At 31.4% G+C, this 22,121-nt stretch overlaps 1 protein-coding gene across 1 annotated transcript; it reads left to right on the top strand.

Annotated features, from left to right (window-relative positions):
* Window positions 1–1,440: 1,440 nt before the first annotated feature.
* LOC127250926 (uncharacterized) lies at window positions 1,441–3,503 on the top strand. Its single transcript, XM_051274404.1, has 8 exons — window positions 1,441–1,447; window positions 1,506–1,573; window positions 1,728–2,009; window positions 2,083–2,172; window positions 2,269–2,680; window positions 2,826–2,882; window positions 2,959–3,041; window positions 3,380–3,503. Exons 1-5 carry the CDS (start codon window positions 1,441–1,443, stop codon window positions 2,677–2,679), a joined length of 858 nt encoding a protein of 285 aa, XP_051130361.1. The 3' UTR covers window position 2,680; window positions 2,826–2,882; window positions 2,959–3,041; window positions 3,380–3,503.
* The last annotated feature ends 18,618 nt before the right edge of the window (window positions 3,504–22,121 follow it).

Here is a 22,121-nt window from a genome sequence, read left to right as displayed (position 1 = left end):
GAACCATTTATTTTCTAAGTATATCATTTAAAATCAAATTTGATTTCAATAATATTTTGAATAAGTATCTTAACTATAATATTCTCTATAGGCTATTTGAAGAAACATTAAGGCAGGCAAATCCCTCAATATCTGATGTTGAACTTGCCTCCGAACTTCATGCTCATTTTTCTAGTTGGTTTGCTCAATATGTAAGTAAACCACACCTTTAATTGAATGAATATTCTTTCAACAAGTTAACTTCCTAAACATTACATGGAATAATAATTATTTGTAATGTAGGTTTCAAATCACGTCAATATCGATCAAACTTTCAAAGATATTGCACATGGTCCATTGGTGGAGGTAATCACATATTCCATATGTTTTATCAATGGATACTGATTCCACACAGAAAAGCATGGTTCTACCAAGGAGACGTACAATTGTGGTGTTTGCATAGATGGGGGAGGCTTAGTATATTATGGGAAACTCCAAGAAATTATGGAGGTTGAATTTCCAGCCCTTCCTATGTGTGGTCTTCAATTGTCAATGGTTCAATCCGACGAGTGGCTTGGGCACTAAAAAAAATAAGAAATACAATCTAATAGAGGTAAATAAACGAAAAAATCTTCGGAGTTACGAACCTTTTATATTGGGCATGCAAGCATCTCAAGTATCTTATATACCATTCCCAAGTCTAAAAAAAGACAAGGAAGACTGGTTGGCTGTATGTCGAGTCAAGCCTCGTGGTTGGATTGAAGTAAAGAAGGGTGATACATATATTGTGCCCGTACATGAAACATACCAAGATGCAATTGTTGAGCCGTGTGCCATTGAAGGGGTTACTACTGGATATAATTTGAATTTAGTGTCTCTTGAAGGTGTTGGGGGAATACCATTGGAGGATTCAGATCTATTTGACACCGATGAAGAGGTTTATCTTGAAACATCTGACTTTGAGACTAACTACATGGAGGAGACTAGCGATGAAGATGATTTTTCATATGAATAGGTCAATACAGTGCAGATTTTTATAATTTTATTGTATTTAATAAAGTTATAATTTTTATTATAAGGTATAATAAAAATTAGATGAGGAGATTGACCGACAGATATCAGAGGTTGTCCGAGCTTATGTTGAGGGGAGACAAGAGAGAGGACGAGGGCAACAAATAGAAAATACGGATGAGGTGCACCCGACCAATCATGGCGGTAATTTGGCAAGAACTTGTCTTTATTCATATTAATATAAAATAAAGAATTATCATACTACTTACAATTCGTACACGTGCATCGTCTTCTACGAATTCATATGGATCCATTGTAGCTTCAGTTTAGTATATAAATAATATTTATTTTCTATTTGTTTATTTTGTAATAATTTGATACCAATTGTAGGATCAACTCCAACGATAGCGCCTATCACTGATAACTGCATTAAGATCAATGTAGAGCCAAATGGAAGGTATATATGTCAAATTCATATGTTTAAGTGTAAAACATTTAACATTCAATTATTGCAGTGTCCTGTGGCCTCAAGAAGCCTCAAAGGAGTTCCGGGATATCTTTCGTTCATCCATCCATCATCAAGGTACTACTTGGATGAAAGTTCCGCCAAACATCAAATAGTGGTCTCAAGAGGAAATGAAGGTAAAATATTTGGTTGAATAATAAATATTACATATATATTTAATTTATATTTACTAATTCGTTATATTATGTTGTTGCAGAAGCATGTTATGTAGGACTCCACTAATGAGAAGAAAGTCCTATGTGTGTACAAAAAAAAGGCCCAAAATGCATACAACCAGTGGTTGCATGGCATCCGGCATGAAAAAGACAAAAAGGTCGAGGAAGTTCTCAACCCGGAGGTCTTTGCTGAATGGAGAAGGGTTTGGAGCTCTAATGATGCCAAAAAGAAATTGGAGATTGCAAAGAAAAATAGGCGGCGGGGTCTTCCAGATATTACACCTGAGGCTACGCATACAGGAGGGTCTCGGTCGTTTTATGAGATGGCCAAGAAGATGGTATGTAATTCTATAACATTAAAATAAATATTGATTCATAAACAATCATTTTATATTCTCAATTCTAATGCAGGGATTGAATATAACTGAAATGTATGCTTGGGCCCATACGAAGAAACACAACCGGATTGAATATGTAAATCCGAAAGCATCTAAGATTGCTGTATGTTATCTATAAACTAAATATATCACAATATAATATAAATAACACATTTTATTTTCAGTTAATGTTTATTACATTAGTTGTTGATAATTCCAGGAGGATTTGGATGCCATTGTGGGGGTCCTGACACAGCAAGGCACTACCAGGGTTGATATCTGCAGGGTGTTTCTAAAATTGGTTCCATGGGATAAAAAAAATCGGATATTCAGGCTCGGGTCTTTAGCGAGTACAGTGCCCTTTAATCGATCGTCTTTCATGAGCTATGCTTATTCTTCGGCCACTGTAGACATTGATCAGCGCCTCCAACAAATGGAAACTAAATTCAATGATCGACTTCAGAATATTGATGATTATGTTCACCATATGGATGATCGGGTGGAGAGTATTGAACAAATCCACCAAACCATCGTCAATCAAAACCTCAGCATTATGGAGGAGCTCCGTAGGTTACGAGCAGACTTCAACCGCCGTGGCCCTAACGGTGATGCAGGTGCTCCTATCGCATGATGTATGTATTTGGTATATTGATATTGGTATTTTGCTTTGGTACATATATTAAATACTATTATGATTTGATTCTTGATAGATTGACCGATGATTGCACATATAGCTTATACATTTGAACTTTACTTCTCTTTTAAATTCCATCTTAGGATGTTGTGGCTGCTTGTGAGATTCTCAACTGTAATGTTGTGGAGGTGCAGTGCCAGGTAAGTAAGGATAACTTAAAGGATTGACTTTATATATCTTGAATTTGTTCAATCCAACATCCTAACTTTTTTTCAGGGGTTGGTTCCCTCGATTTCAGTGGACAACACCTCAGGTTGCCAGATGTACTGGTACCTGCATCAGAATCAGATGGCAAATAGGTATATATGTTTTCATTTATTATATATATGTGTACTAAATTAGAGGAGCATCATACAACCACATATCAAGATTACTTGAACAAGTTTGGCATTTTATCATCCCTTATTAGAAGTAGTGTTATTTGCTACATTGGATCATGCTGCGTATAAAGAAAATTGTAGTAAACCTCGGCTAGATGCATCTATGTTTGATTCTTGATGCAGGTGCTTTTTCTATCATAGGATGTATGTATTTTGTATATTGATGCTTATATTTTTTATTTTGGTACACATATTAATACTATTATAATTAGTTTATTGAAACAATCATTGATTACATTGTTTGATTCTTGATGCAGGCGTTGCTCTTATCGGTGATGGATGCATTAGGTATATTGATGTTTATATTTTGTTTTGGGTGACATTAAATACTCTTATTGGTTATGGATGCATTAGATATATTGAATTTTATATTTTTTTGGGAGACATTAAATATTTTTATCGGTTATGGATGCATTAGGTATATTGATGCTTATATTTTGTTTTGGAAGACATATCAAATACTCTTATCGGTTATGGATGCATTAGGTATATTGATGTTTATATTTTGTTTTAAGAGACATAATAAATACTCTTATCGGTTATGGATGCATTAGGTATATTGATGTTTATATTTTGCTTTGGTAGACACATTAAATACTGTTATTTTTAGTTTATTGAAACAATAATTGATTACATTGTTGAATCTTTATTCTTGTGGAACATGATTGTCTATATGATTGTTAATAGTTTAGTTTTTAGAATTAAATTTAATTTGCTTGGAATTGGTTGATATTGCTTGAATATAATTTCTTTGGAATTGGTTGAAATAGATTAAATATAATTTGTTTGAAATTGGCTTTATTTAATTATATTTTGTTTTAAATTGGTTGATATGGTTAAATATAATTTGTTTGTAATTGATTGATATTAGTTGAATGTGATTTGTTTGGAATAAGTTGAAATTCTTGAATATAATTTGCTTGAAATTTGTTGAAATATATTGATTTAATGTTTTTTGTTTGGAATATGTTGAAATTGACATGTATTTTGATTGAAATTGGTTTAATTTGATTTTTAAATTTTGAATTTGTTGAAATAGGTTTAATTTAATTTGTTTTTGTAATTTATTTGAAATAGCTGAAATTGATTTTAAAATAATATATTTTAAATAATTAGCTGAAATAGATTAAAGGTAATTTATTTGGAATCAAATTAATTTATTTTTTTTTATCGAAATTATTTTACTGTAATTTGATTGTAATTGGTAGAATGAATTAATGAGGAATTTTGCAAGGGATTTAAAAAGGGAATTGGTAACAGATTTAACGAGAGAACTAGCAGGGGATTCTAGCAAGGATTTACAGAGGGAATTAGGAAAGGAATTGGCGAGGGATTTATTGAGGAAATTATCAACGAAATTAGTGAGGGATTTAGTCAGGGAATTAGCAAGGAAATTAGTGAATGATTTAATGTGGGAATTAGAAAGAGAATTAGTGAAGGATTTTAGCGAGAAAATTAGCAAAGAATTTAATCCTCTATAACCACTAAATAAATTGTAATTAATCCCTAGAAAAATTCCTCACTAAAATCCCTCGCTATAATTTTGCGATAGACAGAAAAACATCGCAAAGTGTTGCAACAAAAGGATTTGCAAAGGCTTGTTTTGCCTTAGAAATTCCTTCACAAATCAAGTTTTGTAGGGGATTTTATCTTTTAGTGAGGGAATAATTCCCTCACTAAACTCCAAGTTTTTTGTAGTGTCCCCTAGTTAGCCCATTTGAGCCTTCTTAGCCTATTTTTTCTTTATATCGCATATAATATGAACATTTAACGCATGCAATTTCGAGCTATCAATTCTCCCCACATGTAGATCATGCTTGCTCTCAAGCATGGATTCGAAATAAGTCAAAGAAATCGCAAGCGACTCAATATGACAAGAGAATCCAACACAACCAATCCAATCCGAAATTCAACATATAAAGCCAAGTTAACCTCACAAGATAAAGTGTATACACACATGTTCTCCGAAGAAATAATTGTATAAATGGCTCAACACTCAGGCAGTGCAACAAAAGATTATCCTATAGACTTGAGTAAATATCAAATCTCCCTTACTTAAAGATATTCGAGTATAATATAAAGAATCAAAGGAACTTTTAATAAGGGTTATAGCGGGGCTTATGGTCAAGGGTAGGAAAACAAGGATAAACAACGGCTAAGTATGTCAGAAAAGAACACAATAAGAATACGATGCTAGCACATGAAAAATAAATCGGCATAAATAATGAAACATTTACTTTATTCACTACCCAAACTTCAATAATATAATTGTATAATAATACTTCATCAAGGTAAATCTTTTTTTTTTTGGAATTTTTTTTTTCTTTTTTTAATATTTGTTTTGATTTTTTTTTATTTTTTTTATTTTTTTTATTTTGTTATTTTTGCCTTTATATATATATATATATACACTACAAGAAAACATCATTTTTGTAACAAAATATTTGTCTCTAAATCTACTTTTTCCGTTACTAATAACATTAGAGACGGAATTAGGAATGGAATTGCGTTAGCTACATGAACTTTAGGGACGGAATTCCGTTACAAATATAACTTTTTTTGTAGTGATACCTTCACTACCCATGGTCATTCCTGCATGCTATGACTTATTCGTACCCAAATTTTATTTCTAACTAACGCCGAAGAAATAAAGTGCATCACAACATGAACTTAAAGTAATTCTTTCTAACATAGGGTTCAAATTGGAGAAGGCTTAATCGAAAGAAGGGTGTGAGGCTAAAAAACGGTTTATTATAAAATAAAAAATAGGCTAAGAAGGCTCAAATCGGCTAACTAGGGGAATACATTGTGTTGGGTGATAAAGAAAGGCTTAATGAGGTTACCTAGTGCCTTTATCATTTTTAAAATGTAAGACTCGATAATTGCAAGTTTAATTTTTTTACTCAAGTTCTAGGTCATCTAATTGAGCACTACAAAACACACAAGAAACGCCCCCACAATCCTTTTTATTTAAAAGGGTATGTCGTGCTTTAACATTTTTTTGTTCTTTTTTTTTTTTAAGACTCAATCAAGTGTTTTATGTTAAATCTTTTTCGCTTCTTAAATATTTTGAGTTTTACAACTTATACACACAACAATATCCATTTCATTAATTTCCACTCGATAATTGTTTAAGAATACTTTTAAATAATTGATATTTATATAATATTATATTTTACCAACAAGCAAGCAAATTTAATCCATTGTTGAACTTGAAATGTATCCATCTCTTCTTTATATCTGATTTCACTCTCTACAAAGGTATCTTCTCATAAACCCGGAGTATGTAGTTGTGCCAGCCCCTTCCGCCCCGCCTCATCAGTTAAATAGAGTGACATATGTTCTTTATTTTAACTAAAATTATAATATTTTATTTTATAAATATTTTAATGATTCTTTACTCATTAATCACGAGCGTGACAAACATGGAAAATTTGACTTGGTATAAAATATGTAATCATGGGTGTGATCAATGAGTGATTTTCGCAATATACTATATCTCCAAATTCCCATATATTAGTGATTACTATCGATTTGATTTACCTTTCTTTTTAGGAGTTCAAAATGTAGCCTTTGGGTAAATATTGATGTAGGGGACATTTTTGGCTGAGTGAGAGTGAGAATCATTAAGGATTCTAACTATTCGATTCATCTAGTGGATTCCTTATCGCCCGTTATTTTTTCTCATTTTGGATTTTCAACGTAAATCTTGTGTTCTTTTCATATTTCTATAATTTAATAATTACTTGTGCTTCAATTGTGTTTCAATCTGCTTCTGCAATTTCAATACTCCTTTTTACGCACATAAATCCATAACAGAGAATAAGATGTACATATATACATAAACTATTCTGTAAACAAGAAAGAATGAAGAGAAGAGACTACTTTCGATGAAATAATGTATAAAGTAAAATATTGTAATATAAATAAACATAAATAACATTTGTCATCATTTAAACTATACAATTTAAAGTACAAATGGTTTATTTTTTTAGACCATAGAACCCTGTTCAATAAGTGGAACACATTAGTTGTCCATTCTCAGGTTGGGCGGTAAGGGTCGAAAAAGGGCAATCACTCATTCTTAAAGCCAACCTTGTCAGTAGCTAGATATGGATAAGGGGGCATGGAATACATATGATGAGCTACAAAAATGGTTAGAGAGCCTAACATTGCTAGATTAAGAGATAATTGAGCATGCCATGATGTTGTTAGGATCTCATATAGGCCTTTATGGCCTTGGCCTGTAAATGAACCTTTATGGGCTTCTAAAATGTCTTTTAGGTCATGACCTATGTCATGTAATATACAATAACTTAATATTTCTAATAATGTTTGTGTCTATTCTCATACTCCCCGCTGTCCAGGAACTTGCTAGGCCAAGATGAACATTCAGTATATGTGCAAGGGGTGCCCACAACATAAGTGGAGATTTAGATGGAGGCGGAGCTGGATGCGGAGGCTTTCTAACATATTCCAGTAGCTGTGGTCATAGGACTTAGAAGGAAATTTTTCCTTATTAACACCGATAAACAAGGCTGAGGACTTGATCCTAGATTAATATATATATGTATATATAGTACTTTATATTGACATCAAAACACCTCAAAACTAATAGATATATTCTTTTAATAAAGTTTTTTAATTGATATTTTTACTACTAGAATATTTGATAGGAGAATATTGGAATTAGTATCTGGTACCTATGGTCAATTATCACTCGTGTCTTTTAATTGTCACCTTAGAAAAATATATAATACATGGGGAAAATTGCAAAAAATATCCCTTACGTATACACTATTATCATTTTTTGTCCTGTATTTATCTTATTGACAAAATATATTCCACATATATGTAAAAGTCGTTATTTCTATCGTATGGCGGCATGTGGCTGCGCGTGACAGCGTGTGATGTCGACATCACGCGCGGCCAAATGACATAAATATGACTTTTGCAAACATGTGAGATATATTTTTATAGGTGTGTTGTACATTAATATATAATATGTTGTCTCATATATATTACTTTGCTATCAGCACAGTGTTGATTATATTTAATCAACACCTTAACCGTCGCTTAGAGGTAAATATGATAGAAGTATATTAGGGGATAACTCAATTGAAACACATATGTTTGTTCTATATTAATAAGAATAACAACCTTGTGGCTATCCATATTTTCTAGCATTTTAGGAATTAAAATTGCATCTAATTTTTGTTAGCTTTAAATATTCTTTAAGCTTTGCTTTTAAAAAAAAATTATACATAAATTTTTCCTCCAAGCGTCCTCATATCTCAATATATATATATATATGCATTTCTATTGATTTAGGTGTTATTCTCCAACTTCTCAATATATATGCATTTATATGCATTTACAATCTTATTATTTTCTTCTAAAATTTCTAACTGAAATAAACGTCGTTCTTCTTCAAGAATTGGAGCATGGATATTAATAATTCTAACTTGCCCAATAACTCATCAGATTAGTCACGACCCAAAGCTCTGGTAAAGAAATTGGCTAGCTGCCGGTGAAATGGATAGAGCTCATACCCATGAATTTCAATTTCACCATGATATAGCATACAATAATAGTGGATCGAAAATTATGTTGTTTGTTTATGGAAGATCGAATTTGTTGCAAGGTGAATAATGACATTAATGCCACATAACAAAGGGATAAATGTTTCACTTGACACAAGAAGTTCTTTTACTAAATGAGTAATGGCCTGTTTGGATTGACTTAAAAAAATAAACAGAAGCAAGAGCAGAAGTTAAAAGCAAAAACAGTTTGATTTTGTGTTTCGATGAATCTATATAAAAACAGCTTTTACAAAAAAATTGTTTGGATATTATAGAATTGAAAGTGCTTTTGTTAAAATTACTCAAAAGGATACAAATAGTATTTTTCTATAAAACTTTTATAATTTATTTTTAAATTTTATTAATTATATTTACAGATTCTAAATTATACTCCCTCTGTCCCACTTCTCATGTCCATGTTGTCGTTTCTATCCGTTCCACATCTCATGTCACTTTTTTTTTTTGGAAAATAATTACCCATGTTAATCTCATTTTAAATTTTCTAATTTAATTTTTTTTAATTTTAATTAAACCAATTAATTATCTTAATCTTAATCTATAATGATTTATATTATAGGTTAATTATTTTCACTAATACATTCTTAATTATCTACTAATTATACTTATCATAAATTTCCGTGTCTACAGTGACCAAGACACCCAACGGAGGGAGTAGTATAAATAATATATTTTTAAAATTTAGTTATTCATATTTTAAAATTTTTAATTTAAGGATAATATATAAATTAAAAATAAAATTTACAATCCAATATTAAATTATTTCTATTTTAAAATTTTATAAATTATATTAATAATTTTAGTATAATTACAAAAATTTATATACTCCTATTTAAATTTGGTATTTTAATTATAATTTTAAATTTTAATTAAAGTATAACGTATAAATTGGAAATAATAATTTAATTTTTATTCAAATATAATAATATATATATAAATTAATTATTTTTATATTATTTTATTGCATTTATTATTATTAAAGATAAAGCAATAATTTTAACAAAAAAGGGTTTCTCCTTATTTCATAAGCAATCCTCAATGTGCCTTTGAAAAAAAAGGCACTTTCCACCCTCAAAATCTGCTTCTTTTTTTACACGCAAGTCAATGCAAACAGATAAAAAATATTTTTTTTAGAATCAGAATCTAAAAGCTTCTGTCAAAAATCAATCCAAATGGAGCCTAAAACAAACAAATCCAATGGGGGCTTGTAGTCATGGCACAGTACTCAAATTTTGCAGACGCAAAAGAAATAATTGATTGTTTTTTTTCCAACATCAAAGACTAAGAGAAGTATCAAAGAAAATTATAAAACCAAAGGATTCATGCAGAAAAGTAATTGGCCTAAAAATATCATTTTCAATGTTGATTTCCAATGCAAAATATTACATCCAACTATTTTCACATCAAGAATATCGAAATAAAAAATGAAAATACAAGTAAATAATTGTGAGACATATAAAATTATCATTTGTATTTAACTGAAGTAAAATGAAGACAATGGAGAAATTACCATAAAAAAAACATATCAGTTATATTTATATGATAATCTAGTGCCACCAATTTATAATTCAAATCAAAAATTAAAATTCACTCTATTTTGTGATGATAATAAATTTAAAGTCTGTTTATATGCTAAACTCTCATCATACATCTATCCTTAAATTGTCACATATTGGTTGTGTATCTGAAAAACTAAGAGACAATCAAGCTTTAAAAGTAGCAGTATTTTACATATTTTGCATGAAACGTACACCAAGCTGCTTTAGTATTTCCATTATTTCGACTTATGTTTCTACCTATTGATTTAAATTATCGAAAATAAAGCTTTTAACATCTTTTCATGTACGCACAGAATTTTGACCGTATATAAAATCACATATGCTCTACCTTGTAATATATATATATATATATATATATATATTATCCCATTTATAACAATGTACAATTCATATTCAAAATCTGGTGTATGTAAGAACGATTTTTAAATTAAAATTTAATAACATTCAAGTATTGGATTTGATGTACAATATACTTCAAAATGAAATTATTATATATGTATTTCCAAATCAAAATTTAAAATTTAATTTTGTCAATTTAATGAAAACTACTTTAAAACTATACATTAAAAATAAGTGGTGCATAAGAATAAATTAATGTAAGGGCTTTATCATAAAATACTTGCAACCCACATAATTAGATTTAAACAGTCATAAACGTATTTCATATTAATCAAATTGTATCATTTTTACAATTTTACCCTCAAATTTTATTAGGCTTCGAAAGGTGAAATAGTCATTTTATGAGATTTATTACGGTCTTCGAAGTTGTTGTCAGGTATTCCATGTATGTTCAAACCTGACAAGGAGATAATAATGTTGTGTGTGATTTTATTCGTTCGGATCAAGCGTTGGAGCTGGTTACGAGTTGCCGATCGATTTTGGATCCATCGGTGGTTGTGGACATGGATCCATCTGCATCATTTTTTCGTGTAATTTTTTTTTTTTTTTTTTTTTTTTGCATGTGGAACTCATTTATATTATCCTTTTTAAAGATGTTTTTGTGGTTTTTGATGTGGTTTGGTGGACATTTTTTTCTTGTCAGGTTTTTTTTTTTTTTTTTTTTTTCTTTAACGGGGGAGATGGAAGCTAGGGGGAGGAACTTGTTTTTTCACAATTCAACTAGCTGGTGGAAGCGGTCGCATTCCCCACTAATGATGATAAATTTGTGATTCGTTCCCTTAAGTACAATATTTTCCCAAGGGATGGAGTCTGCGAACTTTTATAAGTGATGAAGGCACCTATTTCATAAACAAGCCATTGTAGGATTGCCTGACTCGGTATGGTGTTTATCAACATCTGACTACCCCATATCATCCACAAGTAAGTGTTCAAGTGGCGGTCTTATATAGAGAGGTCAAGCATATTCTCCATACCACAGTCAACAAAAGTCTTAAGAATTAGGCTGACAAGCTAGATGATGTTTTCTAAGCATACAGAATAGCCTTCAAGACATTGATGGAATGTTCCTGTACATATTAGTTTATGAAATATCTTGTCATCTACTGGTGGAACTTGAACATCGCACTTACTGGGCCATTAAGTATCAGAATTTCTATCTACACCAAACTCAAGAAAAATAACCTACTCAGGTCCGTTAATTAGCATATGAGAATACCATTGTATATAAGGGAATGATGAAGTTCTTTCGTGATAGGAATATCAAGCATAAAGAATTCACTTAGGCATCCAAAGTACTTCTATATTATTCTAGACTCCACTTATTCCTAAGAAAATTGAAGTCAATACTTAAAGAAGTACTACTAAGTGGAGCCATAAGAATCAACTATGTGAATTCCTGGTATGATGATGATACTTTTCTTGTCAATGGAGCAAGAGCAAGGCTCAAGCCTTATATTGAAGGATATGTATATAAACAAAATGAAAAAATAAATTTGACATGCATTCCACCCCTTGCTTCCAATTCAAAGTAGTATCCTTTGTTCCAAGACTTAGAATTGCCTTTCACTTGCTCGCTCTACTGAGTATACTATTTTCTTTGTCCCACATAAAATGTCAATTTTTTTTATTTCGGTTTTTTCGACATAATTTGTCATTTTATTTTTGAAAATATAATTATACACTTTAATCGCATTTTAAATTTTATAATTTATAATTTTTTAATATTAATTAAACTATTCAGCTATCTTAATTTTAATTTATAATTTTTTTTATTATACAATAATTATTTTATTTATACAATCTTATTTACTTACTAATTATACTTTATTTAAAATTTTGTATCTACAATACATGGACAAAAAAAAAATTGGGACGGAATGATGAAGTGTATATTGTCATATATTTTTGTAGATAAACTATAAATTATATTTAATATATTGGATAGATTTCTACTAATTTTGATATAATCTTGATTGGTGGCAAGTGGGAGCAATTTAAGATAATCGTACTCATTTAACGGGTCAAACAAGAGAAAATCATGGAACTGATTAGGGAAGCCATGAATTGTGGCATGAGAAATTACATTGATTGTGGGAGCAATTAACGTATTGATGCAGGTTTGATCATTTATAAAAGGGGAGAGATATTAGAGTAAAGCATCAAAACTTACACTCACATTTCATATCTTAAGTTGAAGGATTGGACGAGGCAATTTCAGACAAAAAGCCACCAGAAGATCATTAATATCGTTTTGTTTAGTTTCAAGCATAAGTATCTAGATCATTTATTCTAGTTCGAGCTTTGATGTAGATTCCGGATTTGGATTTGTGAGATAATAATTTTATTTGAATCAAATCTTGTTTATTAAATTGGTATTTATATAATCTTGTGATTCATGCCTACAATTGTTTATATTGATCTTTTATCACTGTCGGATTTTAGATTGGTTTATCAATTGTGTGTCAATCGAATATTTGCATCTGTAATTATACACTTGTTTGATAAAGTGGTAAATGGGTTGACGAGCTTAGCTTAGGAATTGCATAATCAAATAATTTAATTTTTTTTATAATTGATTAAATATTTGAATTGGATTTTTCTAATGTTATTTTAGATTGGATAAATTAATCTATGGTTGTACCTAAATTACTTTTTTGACTAGGGATGCGGCCAATTGGTCGTACCATTTCTGTCAATAATGTAAGGGAAAAATTGGGCGTTATGATTGTATCTAATATCTATAACCAATTTATCAATTGAAATTCAATCTGGTTTCTAATTTCCTATAGATTATTTTAGTTGGATTTTAATCTCTTCGCCCCAATAATTGAATTTTTGACAATATAGGAATTAAACTACAGTCCATGTGGATCGATCTCAGCACCGCTTGCTACGCGAAAATTGTGGTGTTAGAGAATTTTCAGTGGAAACTTCGAAAGCTACCAATTTTGGTGTTGTTGCTGGGGGCTGGCGTTTGATTTATTTTATGTTTTTGTCCCTTAATTTTATTTTATTACTTTATATCATATATATGTGCTGCTCTTCTCAAACAGGAAATTTGGTATAGGAAAATGAAATCGAGAGGTTAGCAAGCAAATTGCTAAAAGAAGCAAAAAGAAGGCTTAGATTTGAGAAGGTTTTGAATTCGTTACTGAGCGAACCAATCAAGCAAGAACCAATATGGCAGACGAAGATACCTGCACGCTCAGAGAGTTAGCCGCACCCAATTTAAATTTGCAGCCGTTATGTATTACTTTGCTGAAGATTGAAGGTAACGCTAGTTTTGAATTACGATATGGACTAATTCACTTTTTGCCTTTGTTTTATGGCCTAGGAGTTATCTACAGAATGCTCTCCTACGGTTTGTCGAAACATATATACACATATAAACTAAGGTAAAGTACACACAAATTTAGAATTTTCATGAGTTCACTTGACATGTTACGAGTCATGTGTCCCTCCATTCAGGAGTACATTGAAAGCAAGTCTAAATTTTATTGAAGCAGCAAAACTTCATACTCGTATAGGTAACTCCTTTCATCTTCCTCCTTTATTAGCAATTTTCAAACGAGTTGTTAAGAGAACGAGTCTAATCATACTTTCTTGCAGGTCTAAACACATACCTGGAGATACGTTATTCGCTCCAACCTACTCAATGTGAGCTTTCTAAATTGAATTCAATTTTAGAAATAAAACAATATTATATTGCAAGAATGTAATTATCGAAATAAATTTAATATCACAATAATTTTATCGAAATAAGTTCGATAATCAATTTATCATAATAAATTCAATAATCACATTAATTTATCAAAATAAATTTGATAATCACGTCGAGTCGAGGTATAACCTCTCTCTGTAAAAATGAATAAGTCGCAGTAGTGCCTTCTATTCGTGGAATGTTCCCAAAGATAAAACGGTGTTCGTCTCCGAATTAGGTAGCACCCCAATATTTCGGAGTTCCGACAAACTAACATAAGATAAACTATGAGCTATTAAAACAGAGGGAGAGTTACCGAAGTATAACTGAAAAACTCATCGGAAACTCGGACCGTCGGCGGAAGATTGGAAAATGAAGAATGTTTAAGAGAGGAGATGAAGAATGTTAAAATATATTTAGAAAATATATTATATTTATGGTAGTTATCTTATTTAAAATATTTGTAGGATTTTTACATTATTTAGATGATTTGTATGTCATTATAAATATGTACGAATTCTTATGATTGAAATAGAGAATTTCAATTTCATATTTTAACATGGTATTAGAGCCAAATTATCTCCGGGTACATCCATAACCTGTTATATCTCGTATATATTATTATATTTTATTGATGTATTTTCTTATATCCACGATCATGTTGTCATTTCTATGTTTTCTTTGTCTCTACTACTTCGATCTCCACTGACAGAGTTCTACTTTCAAGTCAACGCCATTGAGAGTCATGTTTTCGACTTTAACTCTATTAAGAGTAAGTGAGCTTTGTTTCCGACTCTAGTTCTGTTGTGAACGAGCGAGTCCTATTTTCAACTCTAACGGTGTTGAGTTCTGATTCCGACTCTGATCCAGTGGACGACTACACCACTTTTGGTCAATCTTGGCAAATTCAAGTTCGTTCGTGGAAGACCTCCGCTATATTTTTTTCGGCAACTTCTGACAAACTCAAGTTTATTCAATCGTATCTTGAGTTTGAGGAGGTGTGTTAAAATATATTTAGAAAATATATATTATATTTATGGTAGTTATCTTATTTAAGAGATTTGTAGGATTCTTACATTATTTAGATGATTTGTACGTCATTAAAAAACTAAAATTCTCTATTTCAATCATAAGAATTCGTACATATTTATAATGTTGTACAAATCATCTAAACAATGCACGAATCCTACAAATCTCTTAAATAAGATAACTACCGTAAATAAAATTATATTTTTTAAATATATTTTAACAAAGAAGCTTGTTGTGTGTGTTTAACAAATGAAAGAACAGCCCTAGGCATTTCACGGATGAAATCGGTCTGAATATAATTACATGTCATCAATTGAAAAATTGAAACCGATGCACGTTTGTTTGAATTCAAATATTGGAAATAATTGTGCATCAAATGCAAACATTTGAATTTGAATTACAGCACTTATCATGCAAAATTTTCCTTGCATGAAAAATTATTTATGTTATGCATACATCCATGCATGTGCATGCGTGCATATAATTATCAAACCAACTAATTGCATTGTGTTGCAACATGCATGCAATGAAATTTGAAATGGATTGAACATCCATGCATACATGCATGTATTAAATTTTTGGGCGGCTATTTCTTGGTCCAACAATATTTTTTTTAATTCCTTGGGCTTTGGGTTCAACAAAATAATTTTTCATTTCGATTAAATTTCGGAGCAAAATGGACTAAATTTATCAATTCTTTTTATCAATCCCAAGCCTCAATCCACGATCACATCATTTGAGACGGGTGATCGGCGCCGCCAGCGGCTTTTCGGAAATCATTTACCTAAACCACTTTGTTAATAACCATTATATAGCTCACGTGCATTTTAACTCACCGAATAATCAGTTTCAAAACTTATGAATTTAATTTATAAAAATTTCCTCGATTAAATAAATAACCGATTAATCGATCATTCAACGTTCAACTCATAACATAGTATTAGGATGAAATTGGATGTCTCACCCTTAGCAAGTTTAGATGGGCTTTAAGTTCATCCAAATAGACGACTTGTACAATAAGTCCATTCAGCTTCATTGCTAGCCGCGCCTAATGCTATAAAATTCATATTCCATAGTCGAATGGGTAATACAGGTTTGCTTTTTGGAAGCCCAACAAATGACATCTTCCCCAAACAAGAATACTCATATTGATGTGGATCGGTGATGTTCGGTGTGATTTATCCAACTAGCATCCAAATATCCATCTATGACAGATGTAAATCCGTAATATGGTAAACCATAACCTCCGTTGAGTTTTAAAATACTTGAATACTCTCCATGTACTCAAATTTTCAACAAAATCAGTTATTTTCTTTCTTATTGTAATTTTAAAAACATAAAACTTTACATTTTTATCATGGTTGATTTGAAAGTTTTCTCCTTCATTTGTTCATCAACCAGATTTACAGAAAGTCTAACAAATAACATTGTCTTACCATCTTTTTGTGCCATTAGAGAATTTTCCATGCAGAAATATTTTTCAACTATAATATATATTACATTACAATACAAAAATAATTATTGAAATAAAGTCCCCGAAATTCATTGCTTGATGCATCGTCCACCAAGTTTCCCAAGAAAATATTTTATTCAATTTCCGCCATGATCGTAATGAAAAAAATCGCATTCAAGTTTGTAAAGGGTTCCCTTGTGTGCAAAAGCTTCACACTTGGATCCAATGTAATGCTTTCCATCCTTGACATATGTGGAGCTTTTGAACCCATTGAGCAATAATTTTGTGAAAATTCCAAATATTTCAAAATATTTTTCAATGTATTGATTTCATAAATTTGTAACATAATTCAAAATTTTCAGTCATAAATCCTTCAAACATTTTAACATAATGTAAGTAAAATAACTAACATTAACATGTTTGAAATTACATCCCCGTTTTCGACATTCTAGTCAAATATCGATCATATATTATTTATTTCGACATTCTAGTCAAATATCGATCATATATTATTTATGTACAACTATATCTTATCCCTTTTAAGACATTAATTCTACTTACATGCATAATTTGTGTACATATGTCTAAATAATCAAGACATAAACCACTTAATTTTTTATAATAATTAAATTTTTCACAACTCATCATCTACCGAAAGTATATCATTTCTGCAGATTTTCCTTGCCCCCTCCCCCATCTCCTTGGTAGGAAATTCATTGTCGTCAACGGGAGTTGTCTCAAGGATTCCTTCACCAACGTCCTTTAACTGTGCTTATTTTCTAGTGACAAACTTCGTCTTCATCCTTGAAGTCATCTTTCATCGTTGAACCTTCCTTTGAATGGCCAATACCTTGTTGTACAACCAGTAATAATCTTGTCACGAACCATTGCACCCTACTCAAAATATATTATTGAAATTTTTGCATATTATGTTATATGTGTATGTGTTTTTAATTTGACAGGTCTAATATGAAATGAAAATAGGACGTAATGGATATGGGGAGGAATTAAGTATCTCATTGCTAAAATGACATAGGTTCAAATCCTCACCCAATCCTCCATAAGCGCTTGCCTTCTGCAGGAATATATACGACACTCTCACTGATTAGCAATGAGTCAAATGTCCAATGTGGGACTGTAAATTCAAGCATGTTATTATTTTACTTACATTATATTCAAATGTTTTATGAATTTATGGCTGAAATTGATGAATTATGTTACAAATCTATGAAATTAATACATTGAAAATATATTTGAAACATTTGGAATATATTTGCACAAAATTAATGCTCAATGGGGTCAAACATTTTGACATTTGTCAAGGATTGAAAGCATTTCGTGGGGATCCATGTGAAGCTTGTGCGCACTGGGAAACCCTTTATCAACTTGAGTGTGATATTTTTGGTACGATCATGGAAGTCAAATAAAATATTTTCTTGGCAAACTTTGTGGATGATGCATCGAGCAAGGATTTTTCAAGTACTTAATTTCAATAATTATTTGTCTATTATAATTTAATATATATTATAGTATATATTTAGTTTACTTGGTAAATATTTGCGCATAGGAATTGTATATTTACTTATATATATTATACATATATGGTTTGCCTATATATATATATATGACTGTTGGGGATAATGTAGATGGTAACTATAATAATGGTTGGACAACTTCTTGTATCGTGTCCTCTCGTACGAAAAAAAAAAAGAAAATAAATTTTAATCTATAGGGAAAGGATTTTAACCTAGTTTACTTGGAAATGAAACACTTAATTATTCCCTATATCCATTACATTTCATTTTCATTTCACACTACATCTGTCTAATTAAAAACACATATACACACATAATAGAATATGCTAAAATTCCTAAAATAATTACGAAAAACCATAATTCATAGTCGGTTTTAAGTATTTGAATTCTCTACTAAGTTCTTGTCAATAATGAACACTTTGTCTGCTGGTGAATCGACTTAACCTTCCAACAGCATACGCAATATCCGGCCTTATGCTAGTTATAGCATACATTAAACTACCTATTGCCCTTGAGTATTTAACCACCCTAAACCTTATTGTTGATGCCAATCTATGAGGAGGACCAATACGCGCAGGTCGTCAATTTATGTTGCGGATGAGTTGAGTGACTTGTCCAGTGACGGCATTAGGAGCTCGGAGGATGATGAAAATGATGAAGAATTCACTCTAAGGAAGAGAAGGAAATCAAAGAATGGAAAAAGAAGTGATACTAAAGATGACAGTGGGCTCACGGGGGGGGGGGGGGGGGGGGGGGGCCGCGTCAGGGCAGTGCAGCATCAAAACTCCGAAATGAATGGCTGTAGCGAACTCTCCTTAGAGGAAAACGAAGAAGATGAGGCTATTAGACAATGCAGCAGCGCATCTCGCCTCAGTCTCCAAAGCTCCACAGACTAGCAGAAACAGTGGTGATGGAGAAGAAATGCTCTATTAGCTTAAGAAGATGATATAATTTATGATAGGGACCAAAGTGAAGAACCTCAAGCCAAAAAAAAGTTCAACATCTCCAAAAAAATTATCGGTTCACCTATTTACTCCCTCTTCATTTGATTTGGGACACGGTATTTAAGGTAAATGGGTTTTATTAATTAATATTATTGAGTTATGATATTATTTTATTATATTTTTAGATAAGTAATATTATTGGTAGTTTGAATATATATGATTAAAATAAATTTAGAATATATGTTTAAATATTTTAAATATTATATCTCAATAAAATATATGCATGGATATGCTTTTGTAGAAAATAAAATTTTAAATAATACAAATAAATATAAAAATATATTTATTTCTTTATAATTAAGATAAAACTAATTTTATAAAAAATAAAGTTTTAAATGAAGATAAAAATATTTATTTATTGAGGAGAGAGATATAAATAAAGGGGTTTTGAGTGGGTCCTACATGATGTATTAGGCTATATGTTATTAGATTAATTAAATCGATTTATATTTGTTAAGAGTGAGTATATTTAGTAAATTTTATTAAAAATAGAAACTTGTCAATTGAAGTGGGACGGAAAAAAAAAATGAGACAATTGAAATGGAATAGAGTGAGTATATCATATCAAAATTTTATTTCAATTCAAAATTTTGACAACAGTTACCGTACTGATTAGAACTAATCAACACGGTGCTAATTAGTCCTAATCCGTATGATTAACTTTTAATCAAACCGTGGACATTGAAGATGAAGACAAAATGGTAATATAATTAGTTATTATCATCTCTTATTCTAAGTGATCTCAGCCCAATTCTTCCCCCTTTCTACTACAATTTAATTATCAAAAATCCTTGTAAATCAAAGAAAAAAAATAAAAAATAAAAAAATCGATCAAAAAGGTAGACGGCGATATTGAAAGGTAATCAAGGTATTGGTGATTTTATTCATCTACATAACACATACATTTATAGGGAGGATGGTCAACACTACGTTAGTTACATAGCTAAGATTAAGCTAATTACATAGCTAAGATTAAGCTACTCTACATTATGAATTATGCTACTACACCATAAATACATATAAAAACTAATGTGGGAAGTAAAAGAAAGTTTGGCTAGATTGGTGCACAATTAATTCATTTCTTTTGTATACACCCCCGCAAAATGATGTTGTTTCTGTTGACACCAATTTTGTGCCTTAGAAACTCAAATCGCAGCCTAGACAAAGGTTTGGTGAGACTATCAGCTAGCTGGTCCTTAGTTGGGATATACTGAACCTTTAGTTCCCCACTTTGGACTCATTGTTGGAAAAAGTGATAATTAAGGGCCAAGTGCTTCATGCGAGAGTGAAACACTGGATTAGCACTCAAGTATGTAGCGCCTAAGTTGTCACAAAACAACTTTGGTGGAGAGTTGGTGTGCACAGAAAGCTCACGAAGCAAGTTTTGAAGCCAGATTACTTCGGCAGAAGCATTCGCCAAGGCTCGGTATTCTGCTTCAGTCGATGACCGGGAAACAGTCCGTTGTTTTGAACTTTTCTAAGGGATGGGATTATTGCCAACATAAATGACATATCCTGTAGTTGATGTTCTATCAACATAGTTACCTCCCCAATCAGAATCACTGTAGGCCACTATCGCAAAGTCGGATGACCTGTTGACGTGCAAACCATAATTGCTAGTCCCTTTAAGATATCGAAGGATTCTTTTCAAGCTGACCAATGATTGGTTGTTGGCATGTGCATCACTTAAGAAAGCCGGTTGACAGCAAAGGCTATATCGGGCAGTGTCATCTTAAGATACTGAAGGGACCAAGAGCTTGACGGTACCATGTCAAGTTTGTCTCTTTAGAACTATCATCAAGTTTTAACACCGTGGAACTTGTCATTGGAGTTAGTGAAGGTTTTTCTTGCAACATATCAAATTTCTCCAAGATGTCTAATGCATATTGTTGTTTATTCAAGTATATACCTGGCATCATTGTTGTAACCTCCACTCCCAAAAAGTAATGAAGTTCGCCCAAATCTTTAAGGGAGAACCTTCGCGATATTTTTCGAAGAAATTTGTCAAGGAATTCATCATTGTTTCCAGTTAGAATAAGATCATCAACATATGTAAGGAAGTATAAGATGATCTCATCCTTGTGGTAAACAAAGAGGGAAGCATCAGTAGTTCAATTGACAAAGCCAAATCAAGAATAAACTTACTCAACTAGGTATACCAAGCCCGAGGTGCTTGCTTGAGCCCATATATGGCTTTGTTGAGTTTGCATATGTAATGAAAGTGTGTCATATCACAAAATCCCGATGGCTGATCCTATACACCATATCATCAAGAGTGCCTTGCAAAAAGGCATTGTTCACATCCAATTGCCTAAATTTTAATCCTTTGGAGACACCAATGGTAAGCACCATTCGAACTGTTGTCGGCTTAGCAACTGGGCTGTAAATTTCAAGATAATCAAGCCCAGGCCTTTGATGAAACCCTTTCGCCACCAACCGCGCCTTGAGCCATGCAATGAAACCATCAATGTTGCATTTGATGCGAAACACCCATTTATTTCCTACAATATTGCTTGAAGCATCTTTTGGTACTAGTGTCCATGTGTCATTTCTGACAAAAGCATCAAATTCCTCCTGCATAGCACTTTTCCAATTTGGATCTTGGAGTGCCTATCTCACATTCCTTGGTTCAAGATTTTTGGAGCAAGGAAATTTGGGAAGGATGTTAGCCTGGTATTTGGGGTTTGGTTTGGTTATACCGAGTTTGGATCTAGTTACCA

Source organism: Andrographis paniculata, unplaced genomic scaffold (genome assembly GCF_009805555.1).
Source record: "Andrographis paniculata isolate CXL003 unplaced genomic scaffold, ASM980555v1 Contig38END, whole genome shotgun sequence".
Classification (NCBI taxonomy): Eukaryota; Viridiplantae; Streptophyta; class Magnoliopsida; order Lamiales; family Acanthaceae; genus Andrographis; species Andrographis paniculata.
Note: the sequence above shows the minus strand (reverse complement) of the source record. Positions and strands in the feature narration are given on the sequence as shown.

What these genes read in the sequence shown, in the direction of transcription:
- LOC127250926 (XM_051274404.1), top strand. An exon ending in ATGAGATGGCCAAGAAGATG is followed by an intron (nt 2,010 to 2,082) that starts GTATGTAATTCT and finishes ATTCTAATGCAG; the next exon opens with GGATTGAATATAACTGAAAT. An exon ending in CGAAAGCATCTAAGATTGCT is followed by an intron (nt 2,173 to 2,268) that starts GTATGTTATCTA and finishes TGATAATTCCAG; the next exon opens with GAGGATTTGGATGCCATTGT.